The sequence below is a fragment of the Camelina sativa genome, chromosome 10, assembly GCF_030686135.1.
Source record: "Camelina sativa cultivar CO46 ecotype springtype chromosome 10, ASM3068613v1".
Lineage (NCBI taxonomy): Eukaryota > Viridiplantae > Streptophyta > Magnoliopsida > Brassicales > Brassicaceae > Camelina > Camelina sativa.
Window position 1 is genome coordinate 22857581 of NC_141889.1, and position 14967 is coordinate 22872547.

General features: G+C 39.0%; 2 protein-coding genes across 2 annotated transcripts; one reads left to right on the forward strand and one right to left on the reverse strand.

Annotated features, from left to right (window-relative positions):
- Nucleotides 1–1671: 1671 nt before the first annotated feature.
- Nucleotides 1672–4561, forward strand: LOC104719489 (uncharacterized). Its single transcript, XM_010437422.3, has 6 exons — nucleotides 1672–2609; nucleotides 3205–3241; nucleotides 3369–3605; nucleotides 3684–3731; nucleotides 3883–4314; nucleotides 4427–4561. Exons 1-5 carry the CDS (start codon nucleotides 2314–2316, stop codon nucleotides 4279–4281), a joined length of 1017 nt encoding a protein of 338 aa, XP_010435724.1. The 5' UTR covers nucleotides 1672–2313; the 3' UTR covers nucleotides 4282–4314; nucleotides 4427–4561.
- On the reverse strand, nucleotides 4531–6733 carry LOC104720560 (LEAF RUST 10 DISEASE-RESISTANCE LOCUS RECEPTOR-LIKE PROTEIN KINASE-like 2.3). The gene is given in 4 exon segments (XM_087469279.1): nucleotides 4531–4875; nucleotides 4878–5798; nucleotides 5898–6276; nucleotides 6278–6733. Coding segments are annotated over 4 exon segments (1878 nt in total). The 5' UTR covers nucleotides 6689–6733; the 3' UTR covers nucleotides 4531–4708.
- Nucleotides 6734–14967: the final 8234 nt, after the last annotated feature.

Genomic DNA, 14967 nt, shown 5'->3' on the forward strand with positions numbered 1-14967 from the left:
GTGGGTCATTACTACTTATCAGAACCCAATCAATAGAATCAGCTAAGGATAAAATCACTTGCAGGAACCTTACTTGTAAAACCCCCAATACCCTCTACCTTACTTGTAAAACCCCCAATACCCTCTATCTCCTTTTGAAACTAGGGTTTGTTCTTCGATGTCTTGGCAACTCCAACTACAAGCTTTGTAGGGATTTTATTAACCTCCACGGCCATTGGTTTCATGCAAAGGAGGACCCACCTGCTATGTTACGGTTTTGTTATCTATCTATATTACTACAACTTTGTTGAGACCCCCATTACCATCCATGCCAAAAGGATGTAAGCTCGGGTTGTTGTCTCCCTCCCAAGGTGCAACCGAGTACAAGCTTCTTGTGCATCTCCTTAACCTCCATGGCCTTTGGCTTCATGAGAGGGAGGACCTACATGCTATGTTATGTATTTGTACCTATTAGTTACATCTTCCGATTGTTGCTTAACCTAATGCCATGAGTTATAAGCCCTCAAGTATGAAGATCCTCAAGTTCTTGTTTATCATCCTTCTCGTGTTGGCTAGTATCCTAATCTTTGTCTCTCTCATGGAGCACTTTTCTAAAAGTTTGGTCGCATATCATGCGCATGGTATCTATGATCACAAGTTGATGAGGGAATTCACGAAGTCCTTCTTCATGGTCGATTTTGCGATGATCCCAAAAGATTTTTCAAATTTTATCCATTTGGAAAACTCGTGTAACCATTATCTTTATCCCCTTTGTTTGCCTTTTAACAGTTGTTTGTATGAACTTCCCTCTTTTGAGATTTAAGTAATGAAAGTTCTTGTTGGCACAAAAAATAAAAAGTTTCATTCTTAGAACAACCGTAATGACTTGTGCAAAAACAAAAACAACCATAACGAGGCCTTGATTGTAGGAGCATATGAATGAACTTTTTTATTTTTATCATTCAATCCGTATTTGTTAATAGAGTATATAAAAGAGCATTTAGAAGCTGCAGATGCTCTCATATGCTCTCTAAAATATGGTCTCATTTGAAATATTTGCCAAGCATTTACTTCTAAAATGTTAATATGTGTTAAAATAATTTTATGTAATTAATTTATTTTGTAAAAATATAAAAAATTATGCTTTCATAAAACATAAGTTTATTTGTTATAAGATAATATATATTTGTAATTAATATATTAATACATTTAAATAATTTTATATAATTAATTTATTTTGTAAAAAAATAGATAAAATTAGGATTTCATAAATCATAAATTTTTTTTATAAGATAATATTTATCAGTAATTTTTTAATGTTATCATTTAAAATAATATAATAATTAGATATAACGTTGATAAAATATATTCTTATTGTATTTTAGTTTAATTTGTTATATGATAAATATTTAAATATTATAGAAATTAAAAATGTAAATATAGATATGTGTTTTATAATTTTGTATAACATATATTAATTATTTTGTAATTAATGTGTTACATTATATATATTTAAAGCTATTAAATTATAAATTACATGTATAACAATTTATAATATTCATTAGATGTTTAAAAATATTTATTTAATATAATATATAATCATTCACTGCTCTACCAATCAATGAAACATATTATACCAATCAATGAAATGTGTTATATAATGCTAATAGTCTACTATGCCTTTTTCCAATCAAGCTTTGAGTCAACGATATAAGCTTCAAATACTTTTCACTCCTTTTCATTATAATTTCTCAAATATATACACAGAATTGATTTCCAAACAATAAACAAAATTAAATAGACACGTACGTATTCACAAAAATTGGACATTTGATACTTTGATTAATCTCATAATTTAGGCGGACTAATGCCAACACAATTAATACTTTCTCTTTTTTTTTTTTTTCTTTGACTCATGAATCATGACTTATTTTTGTAATGAAATAAAGATATTTAACATAATAATTTTTTTTTAAAAAAAAGAAGAAGTGAAAGCTCCATTATACCATTATCTCATCGCCGATTTTTTAAACACTTCATAACTATTCTTCTCATCCCACACGCGCCGGTCAAATCTCTCACGCGCCACCGTCGTGTCAACCATAAAACCTCAAATCCAAAAAAACAAACTCTTTCCTTTTCAACTTTTTCTTTCTCCTTCTTTATCTTTTTTTTTTTTCTTCATCGGTCTGTCCTTTTCTCCTTTTTTCCTTTCACATTTAATTTAAGATCTCAAAAACCCAAAACTCAAAATCAAATCAAAAGTCTTTAGGGTTTCTACTAATTTATGAGTAACAAGTGTTTCCGCTGTTGTGTGATGATAAGAGAATCACCATGGGAGGAGTAACTTCATCAATCGCCGCAAAGTTCGCTTTTTTCCCGCCATCACCACCGTCGTACGGGTTCGCACCGGACGTTGACCGGTTGTACATAACCGAAGTGCCTCGCCGTGACGATGTCGATGTGTTGAAGCTAAAGACACGTCGTGGTAACGAGATTGTAGCTGTTTATGTTAAGCATCCTAAAGCTAATGGTACGCTTTTGTATTCACATGGTAACGCTGCTGATTTGGGTCAGATGTTTGAGCTTTTCGTCGAGCTTAGTAATCGTCTCCGAGTTAATCTCATGGGGTAAAGTTTAAATCTTTATCTCTGTTTTATCTTATAAAAGCTTCGATTTTTCTGATGATGGGTTTATTGATTGAAGTAGAAAGTTTTGGATTTTACAATCCAAATTTGGTCTTAAATTGAATAGGAAGATGTGGTTTTGGAATTGGTGATTAGTAATGGTGCTTATATTCTATAATTGTGACAGTATAATGACAAAATCTATGTGAAAGTCATAGATTTTTTAGCCAGAATTTCTGGGTCTTGTTGACTCTTCAAGGCATTTATTCATATCTGGATGTGAAATTAAGTTTTTTTTTCCCCAAATGTTGAAATAATTTTACTTTTGTGATGCAAGCATATCATTGCAACTGTTTCAGTCATATTTTTAGTAGTTGATATGCCATAAGTAGATTTTGGATATGTTCTAACATCAGAGCTATGCGTTTTCTACATCCACTGAATTCTCATGAAGACTCAGAATTGTAATATGTTTGAATAGTTTGTTTCATATGTAGAAGTGTACACTACTAGAAAGCACAAACTTTTCTGTTTTCTTATCGGATGACGAGTTGGTGATCGTTCTTTAATCAGTCCATTGATTTTTCCTTTTTTCCAGGTATGATTACTCTGGTTATGGTCAGTCTACTGGAAAGGTAATATCTTTAGCTTGGAACTTTTCATTTCGGAATATTTATATGAAAATTTCATCTGGCTCTCTACTGATAAGTTAGAGGGGCCAGGGATTGTTTCTGATGGGTTGAAATTTGTTACTTGAATCAGGCAAGTGAATATAACACATATGCTGATATAGATGCGTCATATACCTGCCTCAAGGAGCAGTATGGTGTAAAAGATGATCAACTGATATTATACGGTCAGTCTGTTGGTAGTGGACCAACGATTGATCTAGCTTCACGCACGCCTAATTTGAGAGGTGTGGTTTTGCACAGCCCTATTCTCTCTGGGATGAGAGTTTTGTATCCGGTTAAACGTACTTATTGGTTTGATATTTACAAGGTAATTTAGTTAACGATGTTGCCATGTTTGTTCTTCTTTCCATGTATTAATGCTTACACGTCCAATTCATTGCTTCAGAATATCGACAAGATCAGTGCAGTTACCTGTCCTGTCTTAGTAATCCATGTAAGTGATGCTCAAGTTCTTGAATAGAGAATGATCTGTATTCTCTTGTGGCATAACTTTTGTATATATTTGTTTCACCCGGTAAACATGGATAAGTCAAAGATATCAATATGTTGTGCTCTGAATGTGAGTCTCTTGTTTGGTCTGGTAGGGGACAGCAGATGAAGTAGTTGATTGTTCTCACGGAAAACAACTTTGGCAACTTTCAAAAGAGAAGTATGAACCCTTATGGGTATCTGGAGGAGGACACTGCAACCTAGAACTCTATCCGGAGTTCATAAAACATCTGAAGAAATTCGTAATATCGATTTCCAAACCTAAGGGATCAAGAAATGGTTCGACCAAGACTGCAACAACAGACACAACCAAAAGCCAGAGCAAGCCTTCTGAGAATGGCCGTTCTGATACGTTTCAACTCGGCTGCTGCCTTCCGGAAGTTTCTAGAAACAGTGTAGACAGCCAGCTGGAGAAATCTAAGAAGACTAGTAAACCCGAAAAGTCCCGAATGAGTGTTGATAGGTTTAGAAGGAAAAAAGGTCTAGTCTGGTGACATAAAACCCGGTCGAACCATCCGCCAAAACAGGTTATTTGTAACTCCTGTTTCTTTAATCCATGTATTTTGTTTTCTTTCTGCAGCCACTTGATGATATGTTGCTGCATAAATTATGACGTGTGTGTTTTGTTTTTTCTCTCAGGTTTGTGTATTTGTGTTCTGATAGAAACAGATGAAACTCAAAAGTCTTGATTTCATATTTGGTTGTAACTTTGTCATGGTACAAAAGCTGTAATGACTAACTAGTTTGATAACGTGGTAGTAATGTTTTCAACAACCCTAATCAAACCAAAATAATTCCTATTTTAGTTTACATTTACTTTTCACAAACCCAATAAAAAACGAAACCTAAACATAACTGAAAAACCGAATACGAGACTTAGATGATATACAGTTGTTTTTATAGGTTCCAACATTCATGGGTTCAAACTTCTGAGTAAATTGAGCTTTCCTCTGATGGCCGAGATGACTCTGAAAGATCTTGCATTGGCAAATGCAAAAGAGGCTTAGGATTAGGAGGGGCCTTAAGAGAATCCAAACTACCTTCCATCATCTCTACGACTTTGTTCATTGATGGACGATCTGATGGGGAAACTGTATACACCATAGACCGACCAAGATAATCTTTTTGGCAATCTCTTCTTCCTCTCGAGTTAGTTCATCGCCAAGAAGTCTTGCATCATCTCCATTTTCATGATCCTTGTAAATCCAATCCGGAAAGTAAGCTGAGCTGCTGTTTGAATCACCATTTTGAACTCTTTCTTTGTTCCTTGCTCCAATCATCTCAAGAACCAACATTCCCTAGCTGTACACATCTGACTTGTGAGATACACTTCCATACATTCTAGAAAACAACTCCGGAGCAATGTATCCTATCGTTCCTCTTGTGTCAAGCAACGATAATATGCTTTCTTGCTTCTCACAGAGCTTAGCAAGACCAAAGTCAGAAACTTTGGGTCTGAGGTTGTCATCTAACAACACATTCTGTGGTTTAATGTCAAAATGAACAATCCTTGTTTTGCAGCCATAGTGCAAGTACTCAATTCCCTTAGCAACACCAAGCGCGATTCCATAAAGTGTACTCACATTTAAATCCCCTGACTTAGATATGAACTGATCAAGAGAACCATTCTCTAGAAATTCATACACAATCGCTCTTTTGGATCCTTCATCATAACAGAAACCAAGCAGAGAAACAATGTTAACATGAGACGTTTGGCTCATGCTTGCCACTTCGTTAATAAAATCTTCACAGTTTCCCATTGAATCCTTCAAGACTTTCACCGCAACTTTACTACCATCGCGTAACTTCCCTTTATATACAGTTCCAAATCCTCCTCTTCCAACAACTTCTGTAAAACTTTTTGTAATTTTCTTGATTTCCCTATAACTATACCGTCTCAGCGTTACTAACATATCAAGGTTCTGATCTCTTAGAGCATTTTTTTTCCTTCTCTCCCATAACAAGAATGCTAGAATCATCACCACAAATAAAGCTAATATTGACCCTGCAACTGAAAAATACAAAATTACAGTTCAAAACTATAATTTCTTTAAACAGTACAGTCCAAAAACGCTATTCGAAACAATGACTCTAGCCAAACAAGACTAACCTGTACTTATTATTATCAGAGTGGAGCTATTCTTGATGTTTGTACCACCAGATATATAAGTTGTAGTACGGCAACTGATTCTTGATCCTGAAACGTTCTTGTAGCAAACCTGTCTTGATAATTGAAAGCCACAGCTTCCACCTGAGGATAAACATTCTTGACAAAATATCTCATTTATCACCTTCAACTTCACCTCAAATCCTTTTCTCAAAACACTTTCCAAATTGGTTAAATTCAGAGCTTCTTCCTCTGGAACGAAACTCGTAGGAACCGTGACAGTGAAACTCTCATCACAAAGTTTATGATATGTAGAGTTTTGAATTAAAGAGCCAAGACCTGTCACTGCCACTGGACATGTGAAATTCCCAGGGAAATGACGAACGTGGGTCACAAGCGTAGAACACGGTGAGGGTTTTATAAGATGGTAAATTCTGGAAGAGATCTGAAGGTAAAGGTGTGGAGGAGAATGAAGCAGAGCAGAAAGAACCTGAGAAATGTTGTCTTGAAAGTCTAAGAATGTTGGATTTGTTATCTATATTGAGGACAGTGTAGTTGTAGCCTGAGATCATAAGAGAGGTTGTGTTGAACCTTTTGTTGCAGGTAAGTTCAAGAGAAGAGTTACCGCAGTACGCATTGCGATTTTGTCCCGTGAAAGGGAAACCAGCGGTGATATTGCCACACTGAAACGGAGTTCCACATAAGCCACTTGGGTCTTCTTTACTTAGAGCACAAGGAAGATGATATAACAAGAAAAACAAGATAAGACAGAACCCAGTTGTTGGAGATCCCATGAGGTGTGAGGATACTTTTGCTGTGATTTAGAAACCAAAAATAAAGAAACAGAAGTGAATTTAAAGAGCTGTCTTTAGTTGACTTTGAATAAGATGGGAGAGGCGTAAGGAATTGAATTTGTTGACTTTTCATACAGCTGTTGAAGATGATTTGTTTGAAACTAAGGACAGGTGCATGGATATTATTTCTGAATCCTCCTCTGATGAACAAATTGATTTTGACATATCCTGTTTAATATTTAATCTGTTCTGTCTTAGTCTCAAGCTTTTCTATTTAGAACTTTTGTAAATAGAATTTTTGTTTGTTTAGCTTATGATTTCACACAAGGGTACATTCCATAAAAGGATAAGTCACTTTGAAATCATTGGTTATACCAAAAACCAACAAGGGTACGCAAAATTAGTTTTAGCATATTTCCATATTATTACTGTATTTTTCTCTGCGTTAGATATTAGCAAGAACTCAACAGCTCCGGCTTCTTCAGTCAAGACTCCTCCAGTTCAGACTCCCTCTGTCAAGAACACAAAAGAATCTGATGTAGCTTAAATCGACGGTCGAAATCTGATGTAGCTTAAATCGACGGTCGAAATCGTTACTTCATTCGCCGGTTGAATCGCGCCGTAGAAGAAATTGCGTTGTAACTGGAGGTTGGTAATCGGGAAGGCGAAGATCTGACCGGGGATTGCGCCGGTAAACCGGTTTAAGCTGAGATCGAGGTAATTGAGCTGATTTAATCTGAGTAAAACCCGGTCTACTCGTCCGGTTAGCTGGTTCCAAGCGAGCGAGAGGTATTGCATCGACGGGGGAAGAGACGTCGGAGAATAACGCCGGTGAGATTGTTCCGTTTGAGATCGATTCGGGTTAACGTTTGCGAGAGGAACTGAGGAATCGATCCGTTCAAGTGGTTATGACACAGAATCAGATTGGATAGCTCCGGTAAGGATCCGATTGACGGAGGAATCGACCCGGTTAGCTGATTATAGCTCAGATCGAGTGTTTTGAGTCCCGTAAGCTCGGATAACAAGCACAGCCAAATACTCTGAGAGCAGTGTAGTTAGGAGCTCGACCTGTCAAGACTACATAAGGACTCTGATTCTTGTTCAACGCAGAGGTAGGCAGGAAATTGATGAGAAAATTAGCCGTGTAGAATACTTCAACCCAGTACTTTTGAGGTACTGTTCCTTGAAACATCATAGACAATTCTAACTCAATAATATGTCTGTGTTTCATTCAGCTAACCCATTTTACTGTGGTGTGTGTGGACATGATATGAGATGTTGGATTCCATTTGCATGCAAATGAGCTATAAACTGCTTGCTAGTGAACTCACCCCACCATCACACTGAAAGGTACCAATCTTGCATTGATATAAATTTTCCACAAGCGCTTGAAAACCATAGAATGTTTGTAGAAAATCTGACTTGAGCTTGAGAGGGTAGAGCGAGCATAATCTTGAGTAGTTATCAATAAAGATCACATAATATTTGAAGCCTTGAACTGACATTATTGGTGAAGGACCCCATAGATCACAATATATTCTTTTCAGGGGTCTAGTTGATACAAAAGTTGAAGCAGAAAAAGGTAATTTAGCACTTTTCCCAAGTTGGCAAGCTTCAAAGATCTTGGTTGTTCTTTTATTGTTGATAACTATAGTTTTTATTGTAGATAATTGCTGGAGAACTTGCATATGTGGATGCCCCAATCTCTTATGCCAAGTATCGCCAGTAACTGGTTGCTGTCTTGACGAGAAATTAACTTGAAGTGAAGCTCCACCACGTAAGTTTCCCTTTCCCAGTGTATAAAGTCCATTACTGTGTCTGCCCTTTGTTAACCATCCCCTTGTTGCCTTATCATAAATACGCACATCATCACAGTCAAATTGAAAACCACATGGATAATCGGTTGTAAGTTTTGAGACAGATAACAAGGATTTAGCAATACCAGAACAGACAAGTACATCGTTAAGAGGTAGATTACCAGAGGTTGAAGGGAGACTTGCTGATCCAGTATGAGTGATTGGTAAGAAACTACCGTCTCCCATCATTACTGCTTCATTGCCTTCATAAGCTTGTGATTGGTGCAGATGATGAGAAGAGCTGGTCACATGAGAGCTCGCACCTGTATCAGACACCCATTCACTTCCGTTTTGATCAGTAACATCTGTTATCCGAAGAACAGCTAACGCTTGAGGGGTTAGGATTAGGAAAGTTAACATTACTTAGCAATATGTTAATGTTAATTACTATATATACATATGTGAGCATCTTGTATCAAACTCATTATTATAGAGCAACTCAAATTATATTCTATTCTACAATATTCACTGCCACAAGCCAAACAACAAGGTTTGTTTTCATCTCATCTTGAAATCCATTGTTCTCTTTGTTACAAATTATCTAGGTTAATTTTCAGCAAAATATTACTCCCTCCGTTTCAAAATATAGGATGTTTCAACTAAAACACACAGATTAAAAAGTCTTTACTTTTAACAAGTTCAATCAATCATAAACAATACTGCATAATATAAAATACTAAACTAATCTAAAAGTTGCATAGAAACTTGAAAACATATTATATTATGAAACAAAAAACTTCTCTAAAACATCTTATATTTTGAAACGGAGGGAGTATAATATTTTGACCTGTTTCAATTTTCTCGCTTGTATCATTGGTAATTTTAGGGTTTATCGCTGGGATCTAGTGTTTGTTGTCCTACTAGTCTAGGGTTTGGCTTTCACGAGGTTAGATTCGTCTGCGTTTGAAGTTTTTAGGAGTAATTTTTTTAGTCCGCTTCGATTGAATAATTGTGCTAGGGTTCGTATGGTGTTGGGGTTATGTAGCTTCTTTGTTTCTATGTTTTTTAGGTTTAGAATTTGGAACCTTGTCTATGGTATGGAGAAAGCTAAGCTAGCTGATAGTTTCATAGATTTAACTTTGATGTTTTCTGAGTTCGGTGTATCTAAGTTTGATTTCGTCATATGACTTTCTTTGGTTAAAATATGTCTAACATAGAACATATTTTTTATTTCCAGGATCTGCAAGTAAACACTTATCCATCAAGACAAGACATTCAAAAGTGAACATCAATCAACTAGGTAAACTTATGCTTTTCAATTTATGGAACATATGGTTATTACTTATCCCTCAAATCTAGTAAGATTTTTTTTACTACAAAAAATCTTATTTCCTTTTGTAGGATGATTTCCATTGAGGGGATGGGTAATCTTGAAGCGATCAGTTACATCAAGGACCAACTAAACATTGTCCAGAAAGAAATCGATAGCTTAGGCCTCAGAGAAGCAAAATTGCCAATCACTATGTCTTTTCTCAATGAGGAGAAATCCAAGCTGCAACAAGAGCTCGAGTGTCGGGAAAACGTAGCTAGAAAATTTTGCAAGGAGATAGTGTAGAGAAAGATATATCTTCTTATTGATTATAGACATGAGCACTGCTCTATTTATACAGAGGGCGTGAAGCTATCCTAGATAATATACACTAAATATTACAAACGTGATGAAGAAGTAATTAACATAATTACAAAGATATCATATATTCTCTATACGCCCCCGCAAGATAAACGACTGGGAGAGAGGCCTATCTTGGAGGAGTGAGCTGCGAGATAGAACGGGAAACTGGTTTGGTAAGTGCATCTGGTAGCTGATCCTTGGAGGAGATATGAGCAACGCGCAGGAAGCCGGATTGGACCATTTCACGGATAAAGTGATAATCAAGCGCCACATGCTTCATTCATGAGTGAAAAACGAGATTGGCACTAAGATAAGTAACACCAACGTTATCACAATAGATAACAGGTTGAGAAGAGGAGGTGATGCCGAGTTCCTGCATATGAGATGTGATCCATCGAAGGTCTGCAGCAGTATCAGCCACCGCACGATACTCGGCTTCAGTAGAAGACCGAGCAACCGTCTTCTGCTTCTTGGAGGACCAGGTAATGGGATTAGGACCCAAGTAAACAATATTGGCGCTGGTGGAGGTGTAGTCATCGCGATTGCCAGCCCAATCGGCATCAGAGAATGCATGAAGATTAAAATTGGTTGTGCGACGAAGTAGAATACCATGATCAAGAGTGCCAGAGAGATACCACAGAACACATTTTACCGTGACCTAGTGAAGGTCAGTGGGACAATGCATGAACTGGGAGAGTTTGTTGACCGCAAAAGCAATGTGGGGACGTGTAAAGTGAAGATATTGGAGACTCCCCACAACCATACAATATTCAGAACCATCAGGAAGAGGGGTACCAGAACAGAGTTGAAGAAGAGTGTCGGTGGACATTGGAGTCGTAATAGGCTTGGCGTTAGGCATATGAACGCGAGCCAATAAGTCATTGATGTACTTGCGTTAAGAGAGGTGAAGACCGGTGTTGGATCGAACCACTTCGATGCCCAAGAAATAGCTAAGCTCACCTTGATCTTTGAGTGAAAAACGAGCGCTAAGGAGAGCAATAAACCGTTCTACGTGGCGGGGATCGTTTCCTGTGACAATGATGTCATCAACGTAGAGTAGGACATAAATGGTGACATCCTTGGTGAGAAGAGAGAAGAGGGAGGCATCGGAGAGAGAGTTCGTGAAACCGGATTCTTGTAAGAATGTCTTGAGCTCTAAGTACCAAGCACGAGGCGCTTTCTTAAGACCGTAAAGTGCCTTGCGAAGTTTGCAAATATGGTCCGGTTTGTCACGATCAACAAATCCAACTGGCTATTTCATGTAGATATCTTCGGTTAGAGTGCCCTGCAAGAAAGCGTTGTTGACGTCCAGTTGCCGGAGAACCCAATCTCGTGACACCGCCAAGTCATGAATGAGTCGAATGGTGGTAGGTTTGATGACGGGGCTGTAAGTCTCGAAGAAGTCAATACCTGGACGTTGATGGAACCCTTTGGCGACCAAACATGCCTTGAACCGATCAATGGAGCCGTCGGGTTTTCTTTTGATGCGGAAAACCCACTTGTTCCCAACGAGATTAAGAAATGGATTAGGTGGTATGAGATCCCAAGTGTGTTCACGGACTGCAGAGTTAAATTCAGAGCCCATTGCACCTCGCCAGCGTTGATCTTTCAATGCTTGAGTAACACAATTGGGCTCAACTTCAGAATCACTGGACAAGGCAACAAGAGAAAATTTCTTGACAGGCTTAGTGATATTATTTTTGGCGCGTGTGACCATAGGATGCACATTGTGGTGATGTTGTGTGGATGGTGAAGACGAGGCAGAGAGTGAGTCGGAGAGCGATGGAGATGATGTAGTGGAACCAAGAGATTCAGATGACGACGAGGGCTGCGTTGGAGAGATAGGAGTCGAAGCCGATGCTGAGAGTGGAGAGAGAGGCAAAGGACAGTGAACAGAGACGGGCGACACCGATGTGGAGACGAGGTGCAAGCTGGAATCAGAGACGGCGCGTGGTTGTGGTGAAGGAGCCAAACCTGGGGGCGCAACATCTGGTGGTGGAGATAGTGATCGTGGCGAGACAAGTGTGTGTGGTGGAGATGTGTTGAGAGGAAAAACAGGGGATATGACGGAAGGTTGGGAAGAGAGTGTTTTGAAAGGAAAGGAGTTTTCAATGAAAGAAACGTGACGAGACACATAGATCCGAGTAGAGACAGGATCAAGGCACAAAAAAGCACTTTGAGTGGAAGAGTAACCAAGGAATACACACGACACATAACGATTATCTAATTTGTGTTTGGTGTATGGACGAAGCCAGGGATAACAAAGACAACCAAATACCTTGAGTTTGGAGTAGTTGGGAGGGGTTTGGAAAAGCTTTTCATATGGATTAGCGTTGGCAAGTGTTGGCGTAGGCAAACGATTGATGAGGTACACCGTAGTGGTGAGGGCATAACTCCAGTAAGTGATAGGTATAAAGGCATGTGAAAGGAGAGCAAGGCCTGTCTCGACAATGTGCCGATGCCGTCGTTCCGAGAACACATTGTGCTCCGGTGTGTGGGGTGGCGTCGTGAGATGTGTGATTCCACTGTTGCTAAGGAAGTCTGCAAGTGCAATGTACTCACCACCATTATCGCTGTAGAAAGACACCAGACGTTGTTGTAGCTTGTTCTCCACCAACGCTTTCCAACGAATGAGCGTGTCTCTGACGTCGGACTTTTCTCGAAGAGGATATAGCCAAACATAGTGAGTAAAATGATCATAGTATTTGTAACCATCGATTGAATGAATAGGATAAGTCCACACATCAGAAAAAACAAGTTCAAGTGGCTTGGAGGAAGAGAGAGACGAGATAGAGAATGGTGTTTTGTGACTTTTATTGAGTGAGAACGCATGGCAATGACCAAAAACTTCTTTACTAGAAACTGAAAATGAAGAATTTCGAATAACTGTTTTTAAAACTGAAATAGACGGATGGCCTAATCTAGAATGCCAGATTGACAAAGGAACAGAGACTTGTAAAGAAAAAGCAGAGGGAGCTGGAACACGACACGGCCACTCATATCCACCACCTCTAGATTGGCCCGTTAGAACCGGCACCCCCGAGTTGAGATCCTTCACCTGAAAGTCATTGGGAGAAAATTCCACAGACACACCATTGTCAGTACATAGTTTCTTAACAGATATGAGGTTCTTGGTAATATTGGGAACACGTAAAACGTTGCGTAAAATGAGTGAACGTGTAGAAGAGGGTAAGTGAGTAGAACCCGTATGTGTGATAGGGAGACCTTTACCATCGCCAATCACCACTTCTTCACTGCCGTTGTAAGGAGAGTGAAGGGATAGATTGGCAAGGTCAGAAGTGATGTGGTGTGAAGCAGCACTGTCGACAAGCCACGAAGGTGACTCGCTGGGGCCGGTGAGGGCGTGATATGCCTGAGGCTGCGAGGAGGAGAAGCCACGCGACTGAGACTGTTGGCCAGAGGAGACAATGCAAAATTGGGAACACCGTTGGGCGGTGTGACCTTGAACACCGCATGCTTGACACTTGCCAAGATAGGGTCTACGATGACCAGATTGATGAGATCGATTGTTGGTGTGGCCAGAGTAGCGTTGCTTGGAAGCCGCAGAGCTAGGTGCAGATTGATTCCAGTGTTGAGGACGACTGTGTGCAGCGTTTGCCGTGACAGGAAACGGAGAGGGCAGCAAGGATTGATTGAGGAGATGAGATTCCCGATTGATGAGTTTCTCATGAAGTTCGACAAAGGAGATTGGAACATCACGACCATGAACAGCATCGATGACGGGTTTATAGTCATCGGTCAGACCAACAAGGACAATATCGGTGAGATCTTCAGGATGATAGGGATTGCCAAGAAGAGCAACAACATCAGATTTGGTTTTGATGAATTGCATATATTCATCAATAGTTTTGGTGCCTTTGACCAGAAATTTTAGTTGATCTTTCAACTGTCGGATATGACCACGAGGCGGTTTGGCATAAGTGGAAGCAAGAGTGGTCCATGCTTCAAGGGAGGTGGTCGCTGCGGCGATGAGTGGCTGATGAGCAACTTCAATGGAGCCAATGATGGCGCTGTAGAGGAGGTTGTCTTGACGGAGCCAGAGAGCATACGCCGGATTAGGCGTAGTTTTGCCGTCAACGGTGACAGTCTGGGCAGGAAGTTCATGAGATGGGTCGATGAACGGAAGCAAGTCATAACCTCGAAGAAGGGAGTGGATCTGTCGATTCCACGTGAGGTAGTTGGTGGAGGAAAGTTTGGTGATGTTGTTGATGTTGATGCTGACCAGAGTTGAAGAGGAAGAACTGGTGTTGATGGCATCGGTGATTGCAGCGGAGGAGGAGGAAGACGTAGTAGACATGGCGAAGAAGAGGAACGAAAGGAAGAGAAAAAAAAAAAATATTGCTTTGTGTTTTAGGAAAGAGAGTCTTTTGATACTATGTAGAGAAAAATATTTCTTCTTATTGATTATAGACATGAGCACTACTCTATTTATACAGAGGGCGTGAAGCTATCCTAGAGAATATACACTAAATATTACAAACGTGAAGAAGTAATTAACATAATTACAAAGATATCATATATTATCTATAGATAGGAGCTGACCCAGCAATTGTCTAGCGATATATTTCTTCCAACACCCTAGCAAGGCTCAAGCCATACCTACTTCCTCCTCCCTTCCCAGCTGATGTTCCTCAATCTCCTTGCGAATCGAAATTTAGTAGATTGAGTATATAATTTAGTCTTCTTATCATTCTTTTTGGTTCGTTATTGTTTTCAAACAATTTATTTCATATTCAATTAGTTTTGGACTGGAATGAAATTAAATGTTACTTCAAGTCCTTCCAATAAAA

Bases quoted from the DNA above. Each gene is read 5' to 3' on its own strand.
- LOC104719489 (XM_010437422.3), top strand. From the start codon at position 2,314: ATGGGAGGAGTAACTTCATCAATCGCCGCAAAGTTCGCTTTTTTCCCG. The intron at 3,242-3,368 runs GTAATATCTTTA...TACTTGAATCAG, and splicing joins ATGGTCAGTCTACTGGAAAG to GCAAGTGAATATAACACATA. The intron at 3,732-3,882 runs GTAAGTGATGCT...TTGGTCTGGTAG, and splicing joins GTCCTGTCTTAGTAATCCAT to GGGACAGCAGATGAAGTAGT.